We start from the raw sequence: 12,266 nt of genomic DNA on the forward strand, positions 1-12,266 counted from the left end.
ACACATGGATGCAATGCAAGGTTCTTTATGTGTTTCATGGCAGAATAAAGTTTCTTGAAATTCACTCTCGTTTTTTATAACATTAATTATCTATTGAATAACACTCCAAAAGATTTTACACCAACAAATCTTTTTCTAGATTTATTTAATAATGTTGATAGAAAATAAACTAATAATTAAAACCCCTTAAACATGTTCTTTCTTTTTCTCTCTCTTTCTCTCTCATACAATCACGGATGCACGCAGCAGCAGTCAAGGTTCTGCTCTGCATCAATGGTGGTGAACGCTGGCTAGGTTTAAATTAACCCACGATTTCATCAACACCCAGTTGATTCATGTCGATCTCAACTGCTACTCATGATGGGTGTTCATCATCATCACCAAGATCAGCGAAAATCGCGAATCTGATCCGTCAATTTACAAACACCATGAAATCCGGTGGTCTTAAGTTCAAAGACCGGTGTAAAAAACCCACCCAAGTACATGCTCTTACCATCAACTCCATTTTGTCCTCGTCTTCATCGAACAGCGATGAATCGACAACACTCCCATTCGTCAATGCTAAATCGCTTCTTCCTTATGGGCTCCCTGATACACACCTTATTGAACCCCCCTTAGATCCTCACCTTAATCCCCTTGATTTCATTAACTCAATCTCGGACCTCTACAAGAGAATCATCCATTCTTCCTCTGAATCGGAAAGTTGTGGTCTATATTTAGAACAGTACGCGCTATTCTGTGCAGTTGGTGATCCGAAGCTGCTTCGGAGAAGTCTACAGTCTGCTCGGGAACACGCTGTCGACATACATTCGAAGGTTATACTCTCTGCGTGGCTGCGGTATGAGAGGAGAGAAGACGAGCTTGTGGGCATTTCCGCCATGGATTGTATCGGTAAAGTTCTCGAATGCCCGAAATCCGCTTTGATCGATATCGGGTATGATCCTTCCCATTCCGTTTTCGATCGCTGCCAATGTGTTTCCGAAAACGCCTCTGAGAATCTCAATGTCACTGGTTGCCGCACTTCCCTCAACAACGAATTCTTAGTTCATGGCAACGATGACGAAATCGTCTGGTTTTGCATCGGAAACGAGGTAATCACTTGTCTCAGACCTAAAATAGCTTCATTGTCTAGCCCACTAAACACCTTATTATACGGCAATTTCATCGAATCTGCAAAAGAAACCATCGATTTTTCTCGAATTGGGATCTCAAAAGAAGCCATGAGAGGTGTGGAAGTATTTAGCAGAACAAAACAAATGGAAAACTTTTTCTCTCCAAGTATAGTTTTGGAGATTCTATCATTTTCACAGAAGTTCTGCTGCGAGGAAATGAAATCAGCCTGTGAGGTTTACCTGTCTCCATTAATTTCCACCATTGAAGACGCATTGATCTTCATCGAATACGGATTTGAAAACATGGCAAGTCTCCTTGTAGCTTCATGCTTACAAGTTCTACTCAGAGAGCTTCCAAGCTCTTTAAACAACCCCAAAGTTCTAACCTTATTTTCCTCTTCTGAATCCATGGAGAAACTTGCTTCCGTTAATCATTCCTCCTTTCTCTTATACTATCTCCTCACCCAAGTCGCCATGGAAGAAAAGATGACATCAGTCAACACAGTCACACTCTTCGAAAGACTCATCGAATCAGCTACCAACACATGGCAGAAAACCCTTGCGTATCATCAACTAGGTGTTTTGTTATTTGAAAGAGAAGAATACAAACACTCCCAAACATGTTTCGAAGCAGCTTTTGAAATGGGTCATGTTTATTCAGCAGCAGGGATTGCTAGAACAATGTATAAACAAGGGAAAACATATTTAGCACGTGAACTAATCAACAAGATTTTATCAGAACACAAACCAAACGGATGGATGTATCAAGAACGATCTTTATACACTCTTGGAAGCAAAAAGCTTCTAGATTTAGAAGAAGCAACCAAATTGGATCCAACACTTTCATACCCATATAAATACAGATCAGTATCAATGGTGGGTGAGAATCAAATCAATGAAGCTGTTGAAGAGATCAACAAGATAATCCGTTTCAAAATTTCCCCTGATTGTCTTGAATTAAGGGCTTGGTTTCATCTTTGCCTTGAAGATTATCAAGCTGCTGTGAGAGATATATGTGCATTGTTAAGTTTAGACCCGAATTACATGATGTTCCATGGGAAAATGAGAGGTGATAATTTGGTAGAAGTTGTTAATCAAAAAGTACAACAATGGACACCAGCTGATTGTTGGGTGGAGCTTTATGATCGATGGTCTTGTATAGATGACATTGGTTCACTTGCAATTATACATCAGATGCTTGTTCATGATCCAGGGAAGAGTCTTTTAAGATTCAGACAATCTTTACTTCTTTTAAGGTATAAGTCTATTCTTATTTTTTATTAAATTTTGTTTTAAGGATCTTGAAAAGGAACTTTTTTTTTTCTAGATTAAATTGCCAAAAGGCAGCCATGCGGAGCTTGCGTTTGGCTAGAAATCTTGCAAATACAAAACATGAACGTCTTGTTTATGAAGGGTGGATTTTATATGACACGGGTTATCGAGAAGAAGCTCTTTCAAAAGCTGAAGAGTCGATTTTGATTCAAAGATCATTCGAGGCGTATTTTCTTAAAGCATATACATTAGCAGATGCATCTCTGGATTCTGATTCTTCTTCTTTTGTTATACAACTTCTTATCGATGCTCTCAAATGCCCTTCAGATGGTCTTCGAAAAGGACAAGTAAGTAATTTCAATTTTCACAAACCCTAAACCCTAAACCTTAAAGAACGAAAAGGGTAATGAAAAAATCGAATCTTGTAGGCGTTGAATAATCTTGGGAGTATATACGTGGATTGTGGGAAGCATGATCTTGCTGCAGATTGTTATATAAATGCTCTTGATATTAAGCATACACGAGCTCATCAAGGGCTTGCACGTGTTTATTCTTTAAAAGATGAAAGAAAAGCTGCATATGATGAGATGACAAAGTTGATAGAAAAGGCGGGAAATAGTGCTTCTGCTTATGAAAAAAGATCAGAGTATTGTGATCGTGATAATGCTACAAGTGATCTGTCAATGGCTACACAGCTGGATCCATTAAGAACTTACCCATATAGATATCGAGCTGCAGGTACTTTTTTTTCCACCAGATTTTATATTTAAAAAAAAAAATTAAAAAAATGGAATCTTGTTAATGTGGTAAAGTTGAATCTGTTAGTGTTGATGGATGAACAAAAGGAAAGTGAGGCTGTTGAAGAGCTTACAAAGGCGATAGCTTTTAAACCTGAGCTTCAAATGCTTCATCTTAGAGCAGCATTTTATGAGTCAATGAGTGAGTATGAGCTGGCATTAAGAGATTGTGAAGCGGGATTATGTTTGGATCCTACTCATAAGGACACTCTTGAGCTTTATCATCGAACACAAAAAGCTGCTGAATATACATGACTTTCTACTTTTCCAATCATCTTGGAGAGAAATGAAATGAAATGAAATGAAGATCAATTGCAGATTCATGGCCAAAATGCATGCATGACAAAATGGAAGAAGAAGAGATTTTGAAAGTTCAGAATCAAGAAAGTTCAAGGGCTACGAATCGAGCTGTGTATTACATTTCGCGAATTTAGGCTCAAAAAAGAAGGAGAAAGATGTAATTCCATGCATATACAAGGAGCCTAATTGTAAGTTGTAAAATCATTGTTTCTTTATAAATTCTTGAACATTATAATTTTGGGTTTTGAGTTTTGAGATTCTCTCTTGTTCTTACAAATTGGAAGTAAAGAGTTGCAATTTGGTTTACATTAAAGATGAAGAAACGGAAACTTATTATTAAACTACATAGAAAAAATATATATACACAGACAAAACTCACTTTCACTTAAAAAAATAGGATACAAAATGTTTCTAAATAGATTCTGTCGATGATAAGATTTCAAGTTCAGCCCACCAAAGTGGAGATGATCTTGGTATCGTGCTTTCAGGTGTCATGTCTGTAATCTCCTTTAACCTAGATGTCACCTCTTTCATACTCGGTCTTTCATTCGGTTCTAAAAGAACACAACTTTTCACCACTTGAAATAATTCATCAACCGAATCTTGTTTGACCCAAGTCAAAGTCGGATCCACTGAAAAATCCGATACCCATGTTGGGGTTGGGGTGTTACTATTACTATTAGGGTTAGGTACCTTACCAGTGATTAGTTCATATAGGATCAAACCAAAGCTATAGACATTTGTTTGTGGAGATGAAGATAAAGATGAAGATGAAGGTGGGGTGTGGGGTTTTGTGGGTCCCGTTTTTTGGGAATCCCAAAAGCTGAAATCTGAGATTTTGGCAGCATAGTCTTCGGTTAGATATACGGAAGATGATTGGAGGTTGTTGTGGGCGATGGGTGGGTTGAGCTGGTGGAGGTATTCAAGGCAGTATGCCATTCCCATAGCTATACGCAACCGCATTGACCAGTCAAGGTGTTCCGATTCTTTAACTGTTGAATATAAATATAAATATTTATTAGGAAATGATGAGTCGATAATTATATCAACTACTACTGTACTCTACCTAATTCTTTCATGTGCTTTGGATGTATGCCAGTTGTTATGAGAGATAAAAAAAAAAAAAAAAAAAAAAGTGTAGGATGAATAATGAATAATGACAGTTGCTATTGCACGACATTATTCTTGATGTTGAAGATATGAATGATTGATCAAAGAATCTAATGAAGATGATGAAAAAGTCAAATGATTATTACAAATTTATTCTGACAAGTATTTGAATTTTCGAACGAATGATTAGGCATTGAAAAATGCTCAATAAAGAAAAGCGACATTTTTTTTTTCTAATTATAGAAGAAAGCCATTTTGTTATTTCAAGGGAAAAACGAGTACATAATTTTTCTACTGTTAAAAATAACATTTTGTTGGTTTTAATGGCTGCAGAAGAACGAGCCCATTGCATTATTGCATGAAATAATTGAAAAAACTATGGTATTACTATTTTAGGCGAAGAGAAAAAGTCCTTGCATTTACCTTTTGAAAAAACCATTTTATCATTTTTTTAACAGAAGAGAAGAAATTATCGAATTTTTCTTTTCTAATAAAGAAATTATATTTTCAAATATTATCCACAAACGTTATTGAAGTCAAATTGACCGATGAACACAAGGCATGCATGTTTCTTGAGACTATATGATAAATATCCATGAGAAAAATAAGTACGTATATATATAAAACCCATAAGAAAAAATATATATATATATATACACGTAACTTTCATTCATATCCATGAATTTAAAGTAAACTTTTTATTTTTCATTTTTCAATCGATTAAAGAGACCAAACAGAAATAGTGTTAACGCAATGGCTTTTTCCATGATAATTATATATAATAACTTTTTCAATAATTCATATGATCAAAAATAAATGTAGTGTGATTTTCCGTATATAACCTTCGAATGTAAAAAGAAACTTACTATGCAAGTGCTCAAAGAGGGTCCCATTTGGAGCATACTCAAAAACCATCATTCTAGTGAAAGGTTTTTGTTCTTCACAATACCCAATCAAATTCACAAAGTTCTTGTGATTCACCTTCGACAACATCTCTATCTACAAATAAACCCCAAAAAATCAAAAATACTTAAAAAAAGAAGCAAGATTTTCTATTTCATATGTAACTACGTTTCTAACCTTGTTTCTAAACTGTGTTTCTAGACTCTTAGTCCAATCTTTAACAGACGTTATAACAGTTGATGTCACAGCTATTTCAACCCCACTTGAAAGAGTCCCTTTATAAACAGTTCCATCTAACATACTCCCGATTATATTACTAAAATCTTCACAAGCTGTCACAAGTTCAGGGCGCTGTAAACTAGGAACACCTGAAATCACCCATAAAAATATATATATATATATATATATATATATATATATATATATATATATATATATATATATATATATATATATATATATATATAACCTTTTGTGTAATATATGAAAAAGAAAGACAAAGTGACAAAAAATAAAAATAAAAATAAAAAATCAAACCTGTTGTGAATGCTTTTTGCAGCTGTCCACTTAACCCTGTAGCCCATGGGTTAACAGTAACCACTCTACTTCTTTTAAAAAACACAAATCCAAAAACAGAAAGAAATATAAACATAAACCCTCCTAATACCCCAGACCATATAAGAACTGTGTTATGTTTTGATTTATAAGATATAAAGCTTCGAGGTGAAGGAGCTAAAGCAGGTTTGTTTTCTGGTAATAAAGATGGCGTTTCTGCTGGAATTGGGAAAAGAGGTGATGGGGATGAGACTGGTGACGTGGAAGGTGATGGGGATGAAGCTGGTGACGTGGAAGGTGATGTGGCAGATGGAGGCAATGATATAGATGAAACGGGAGCACCTGATGGTGAAAACTGTAATAGCTTTCTTTCTGTAACATATCCGGATTCGATTACATTCCTGTAAGAAATATGGAGATTTTGATTCAAGATTTGATGTGGGTTTTGTTAATTGATGGATTTGGAGTTGGAAATTAGTTATCTTGACTGTAAAATGTAAAGTCAAACTTACCAAGAACTGGATCTTTTGTTACAGATGAAGTCGTTATTATGAGAGGTTGTGAGCTGGTTTTCATCTACTTGAAACTCGGAAAGTGTTTTGAGGTTGTTTACTTCTGGTGAAAGGTTATCGAGAAATTTGTTGTTGTCTAATAAACTGCATTCATAATTATATGAAGTTAGTTAGCTAAAAGATTATGAACATTTTAAATTATGTAACGATTGAAATATAAAAAAAAAAAACTTACAGAATTGATAGGGAAAGGTTATTGACAAGATCAGATGTGAATGGCCCAGTGAAGTTATTGTATCCCAAATCCAGCACTTCCAGTTCCTTCAAATCTCCAATTTCTTGAGGAATTGTTCCATGGAAAGAATTATTGCGTAAAATACTGTAAATACAATATATGAAAGAATCATCAGAACATGATTAGTCAGTAATGGAGGTTTTGATATGAATCTTGGATGCTTACATGGACTTTACATTTGTTAACTTCCCGACCTCTGGTGCTAGCGTTCCTTCAAGGCATAGATCTCTTAAATTCCTGTAAGTTAACAAGAAATCAAGCTTAATTCACTCAGCTAGGCATTAGATCGAACACCTTCAAGTCAAATCATTCACGGAATGGGATTCACAAACTAAATCATCAGATTCACTGCACATATCATATGAACATTAATTGATGAGTGATGAGACGATAAAAGCTTACAATATGACCACTTTTCCATCGGAACACTCAACGCCGAACCAAGAACAAGGACCCGAATCCGCCGCTTCATCGTCGTTATTCCAACCAGACAAAACCCCTAAAGGGTCCCTCTCAATTCCATCTCGAAACTTCAACAACGCCAATCCTGCAAAACCACAACTCCCAAAACGTTAATCAACGAGTTCAAATTTCAGTCAATATTCAAAGAGTTGCTTCGGAAAACGCCACACCTTCGGTGTTGAGAGACCAACAGAGGCTAGAACTGTGATCGATTACTAATGCAACAACAAAAAGGATTGCTAACCGCAGCTTAAACCGATTGTATTTCCAAAACCTTTCCATCTTCAAACTAAAGAAACAAAAAAATAAAGAATTGAAGCTGTTTAGTAAATACGAAAACTAGATATAGAGAGAGGATATGCAAGCTAGATCATGCAAGATCAGGCTACAAACGCGGTAATCCGTAACGAAAAAATATATAAATAAATAGTCACCGACTGCAGGGAATGTGGGTTTCAGTTACAGAACGAAATCTTGGTGTCTTGCGTATCGGAGTGGAGAATGGAATTGAGCAAAGAATTATGAATTTCGCAGATGTTTCTTCTGAAAGTTTTGTCTTGTTCCATTGACCATGTCTTTTGTTCTTTGGGGGTTTTATAATGGCGTCGTTCTGGTTCTACACTTCGCATGTGATCTGTCACGTGCCGATTCTTCCACATCTTTTACTTCCATGTTCTACTAAGGCCCATGTTTGGTGGCAATAGGCAATGGCATTAATCAGAAAACATTTTTCCTTTTTTTTTTTTTTAAACTAAAAAAATAAAAATAAAAATAAAATTGAATTTAAGATTTTATTTAAATAAGCTTGAAGTTTAAAAGGTAGTATCAAAATTCAAAATGAACTTTTTTTAAGTAGTCATGGTATTTGATTAGATTTATTATCCAAAGTTAAAATAGAATTGAAAACATCAATTTTGTGTTTCTGTAAAGTGACATGAATAATAATAAATTAATAAGGGTGTTGGAACTTGGAATATTTGTTGCCACTCTATTGGTTGAGTTAAACAACTTGGCCATGCATCGCGGTTTAATCATTTGAATGAATGTATTTGATCATCGTAAACTTCTAAGCAGTTATTAATAATTAATTATATTATAATTATATTATTAAAAATACTTATATATCAAAAATAAGAAAAATGTGTAGTTACATTTGTTAATTAGTTAACAGACGTTTTTTTAATGTTACTTTGAAAAATTTAAATATTAATTAATAAATATTTAAATTTTGATAAAACTAGGTAACTTTTTTAAAATTTAAATATAAAAACTTTATATCAAACAAATATAAAATTTACCATACATAAAGCTAAAAATATGTTTCAGTAGAAAACTATTTAGTTTTATAAAATTTTGAATATATATTTATATTTTATATGTTTATAATCTTAAGGGTTTTTTTGCAAAATATTTGTAAACTTAAGGGTTTTTTCGCAAAAAATAATTCATAATAACCTGGAAACCTGCTATTGCAGGTAACAAGGGCAAAACCGACAAAAAAATGATAAGTTTGCGATATAAATGAACAAAAAATCTGCCGAAGGGTAAAACCGACATTTTCTATCAAACTTAAGGTTTTTTATAACATTATCCCTTAATCTAAAATTAGAAAATTTGCGGTCAAATTTGTTAAAATAACAATTTGAATAAATATAAAATGATGCAAGTTCTTTTTGAGAAAAAATTAATTCAAATCAAATTGAAACAAAAGCACAAAATATAAAATATTTATATTAACTAATTAAACAAGTAAAACTAAATTAGAAAATAATAACAAATGACTAAAACACATACATCACATGTATAAACCGCTCTGGTTGACCGTGAATGGGAAGATAAAAGGAAAACACAAAAGGGAAGGTAACAAACACACGCACAAGTGTTAGATGAAATGACTGACAAAGACTAACTCAAAATTGGTTTAATGTGTACTTGAAGAAGTCATGGCTGGTGCTAATCGGCCGACTATTCATTATAAGTTTTAACAAAAAAATATTGGTTTATTTGGAATTTTTCTTACAAAAGTTAGATAATTGGTTTTCATTTAGAAACATTAATATGACTAAGCTTTTAAATATATTTATTTTTTATATGTATAAAAGCAAAATTCGTTTATAATAGACAAAATTGCAAAAATGATCATGTGGCTGTTAAAATTATGTGGTTTTAGTAAAAAAAATGTTTTGCGATACAAAAGTGGTCCAATTTTAGATATGTTAAGTTTAACAGTTTGATTATTAACATTTTTTAAAATGATAATTTTACTATCAGGTATCATTATTGCAAGACAAAAATGTAAAATCGATCCCTATGGTTTTTGAAAAATTATGGATAAGGTTCAAAAACTTTTCAATTTGCATGAAAGGTTTAAAATCAAGAATTTTCTGTGATTTTGATCCTAAAATTAAGAAATTTGTGTGGTTTTGATCCAAATAGCACATGAAAGGACTACTTTGCCTTTATTTTATTTTTTTTCTATTTTTCTTGATTTATTTTACTATTTAATTAATTATGAAAAAAAATCACACCCACCTCACCGGTAACCCTCTCCCTTCTCTCTATTATACTCTCAACTCTCTCTCCTATCGTTTTCTTCCTCATTTTCACCTGCAAATCAAACCTCACACATACACTTCCTCTATATATTATTCTCAATAATCTATATATCTTTTGCAAATAAAGGAGTTATTTCCATGGAGACGAATATGTGATATCTCAAATAGATGGCATTAGGAAGAAACAAATCGATTTCTGGGTATTTTATGATTAACTGTGACATCCCCGTTTTCACGGCCAGAAAAATACCGATTTTGTTTATGCTTTATAAAAACCATAGTACCACTTTTAATAAAAATGTTGTGGAATTTGTTCCCATTGAAATATGATAAATACGTTATCAAATCATTTCCGAAGAAAAATATTTGTATTCATTTTAAAACATTTGGGATGTCATCGTAAATACAGAAACATAAGCATAAACATAACTTACATTCATTATCACTAGTGATTTATATCTCATTAATCTCTCAGTGTAATGTGACTCTATATCAACACCTGTGATATAAATAAACTGAGTGGGTCGGGTTGGGAAACCTGGTGAGTAAATAGGGTTTTTAACCCACAATAATATAATTATTATGTTTAATCATCAAACAGTTAACTCAATTACTCATCTCCATTATCTTCTTTACTCTTAAGGGTCTACCCAAAGAATCAGCTATTTCCTATTCATTCATTCCTAAGGATTATCCTAATGAATAGGTACGAAGTCCATCGTTGTCAATGACACAGCTGCTAGTTCTACCACTTAGGCGCAACTGCCATAATTGTGACATTCTCTATGAGGCGCAGCTGCCAGTATTTTCCTTCGAGCACAGCTGCTAGGGTTATTTCATTTATTGTCAGTATCGTTTTCGAGAGTCCACTCGCAATACATGTCAATGGGGTTTTAGAGTACACTGGTGAACACATCGTTCACAATACCTACAGGTTGCGAGTCTGCTAGTGTTCCACCGGACTGTCTAGAATTATCCGTGGTTGTCATCCATACTCTGCTAGATGACAGGGCCAACATTTGGGAACAAGGCTTCTCACATCGTCCACCTCTCACCCTTACCTTATGAATTATATCAACTATCAGTTCATCATCCAACTCATATTTCATCTACCCATGTTTTACCCAATATATTATGTAGATATAAATACATATACAGTTTAAATCATATAAAACTTGTATAAAATCGTTTATCCAACATAGATAGCAATTATACAAATAATATGCACACATAGCATGCAATTTATATAAAATACTTCATATCTATGTGTAAGATGAAAGGGACCATGCACTCACCTGTCAAGGTGGTCATTCTGAACTTAGACAGCGCTTCGTTACTCTTGAAACAATTTCCTTCATCAAAACCTAGTATCATTACCACTAGGGTTTAGTCTATCATTCACCGAGACTAATTAATAGTCTGGCTATTATTACAATTATATAAGTGTTAAAAAAAAATACTTATATAACCCAAAATAATAGCCCAATTACTTATTATAAGTTCTTAATAACGATACTATAATTAAATAAAAGTTATACTAAAAATAGCGTAGGCGTAGCTCACTTACAGCAGGTTTTATAGAAAACCGGACTTCGCTTGGAGCAGTGTTTCCGAACCGAAAGACTCTTTTTCTCGGGACTCCAGCCTCGGGGCTTCCTTCGGGTGCTAGTGGGTTCACCTAGGCTTTAAGGGGGGGGGGGGTAGAAACCATAGAGAGAGAAAGTATTTAGAGAGAGAAAGATATTTGGTTTGAAAATGGAGGCAGCCCTCAGCCTCCTTTTATAGCCTGGTCCTCGAACGTACGTTGGGCGTACAGGTCCTCGGACGCGGGGCGTAGTTCGCATCATACAACATGTGGCGAGGTTTCGGTCGTGGAGCATGGCTTGTCTCGGAACCGCGCAAATGGTCGGAACGCTGGGTGTACAGACGTTGGGCATAGGCGAAGGGCAACGTGTCATCATCCGAAGCGAGTCCTGATCATCATTGAACGGCTGGAATTCAGCCACGTCGTCTATCTCGCATCAGATTCCGCAAATTCCCTTTCCGACTTCTAAAAATCACAACTCTCGCATACGAGCTCCGTTTTCGATGTTATTTATATCCACGCGTAGTTAAAAACAAGATCTACAACTTTCATTTCGACTCCGTTGGTTAATTCTCGTCCGATCTTAAATTTAACAGTAGGAGGAGGTTATACTGTTAAATGTTCGCATAAAATTCATAACTTCTACATACGAACTCCGTTTTCGTCTGTATTTTTATCATTGAGTTCCTATTAATGAGATTTTTAACTCTCATTTAGGCCGCATAGGCCAAAAATCACTCGATCTAAAATTCGAGTTTCAGGTCGTGCACTGCTATGCCAAATTTTAGAAAATTCATAACTTTCTTAT

At 34.3% G+C, this 12,266-nt stretch overlaps 2 protein-coding genes across 3 annotated transcripts; one reads left to right on the forward strand and one right to left on the reverse strand.

The window, feature by feature from the left end:
- Positions 1–202: 202 nt before the first annotated feature.
- On the forward strand, positions 203–3,583 carry LOC145048313 (ethylene-overproduction protein 1-like). Its single transcript, XM_078996774.1, has 4 exons — positions 203–2,368; positions 2,440–2,731; positions 2,813–3,122; positions 3,210–3,583. The coding sequence occupies exons 1-4, from the start codon at positions 336–338 to the stop codon at positions 3,434–3,436; spliced, it is 2,862 nt and encodes a 953-aa protein (XP_078852900.1). The 5' UTR covers positions 203–335; the 3' UTR covers positions 3,437–3,583.
- A 213-nt stretch (positions 3,584–3,796) lies between these two features.
- LOC145048314 (inactive receptor-like serine/threonine-protein kinase At2g40270) lies at positions 3,797–7,899 on the reverse strand. 2 transcript variants are annotated; one of them, XM_078996776.1, is made up of 10 exons: positions 7,753–7,899; positions 7,489–7,607; positions 7,259–7,403; positions 7,022–7,093; positions 6,797–6,940; positions 6,562–6,705; positions 6,032–6,450; positions 5,672–5,862; positions 5,458–5,590; positions 3,797–4,473 (listed from the first exon to the last, which is right to left on the reverse strand). In XM_078996776.1, the coding sequence occupies exons 2-10, from the start codon at positions 7,598–7,600 to the stop codon at positions 3,893–3,895; spliced, it is 1,941 nt and encodes a 646-aa protein (XP_078852902.1). In that variant the 5' UTR covers positions 7,601–7,607; positions 7,753–7,899; the 3' UTR covers positions 3,797–3,892. The 2 variants fall into 2 exon arrangements, with proteins under 2 accessions (XP_078852902.1, XP_078852901.1); XM_078996775.1 differs by having other exon boundaries at positions 7,757–7,879.
- Between the last annotated feature and the right edge of the window lie 4,367 nt (positions 7,900–12,266).

The sequence above is a fragment of the Lactuca saligna genome, chromosome 5 (assembly GCF_052625555.1).
Source record: "Lactuca saligna cultivar CGN05327 chromosome 5, ASM5262555v1, whole genome shotgun sequence".
In the NCBI taxonomy this organism is placed as follows: domain Eukaryota; kingdom Viridiplantae; phylum Streptophyta; class Magnoliopsida; order Asterales; family Asteraceae; genus Lactuca; species Lactuca saligna.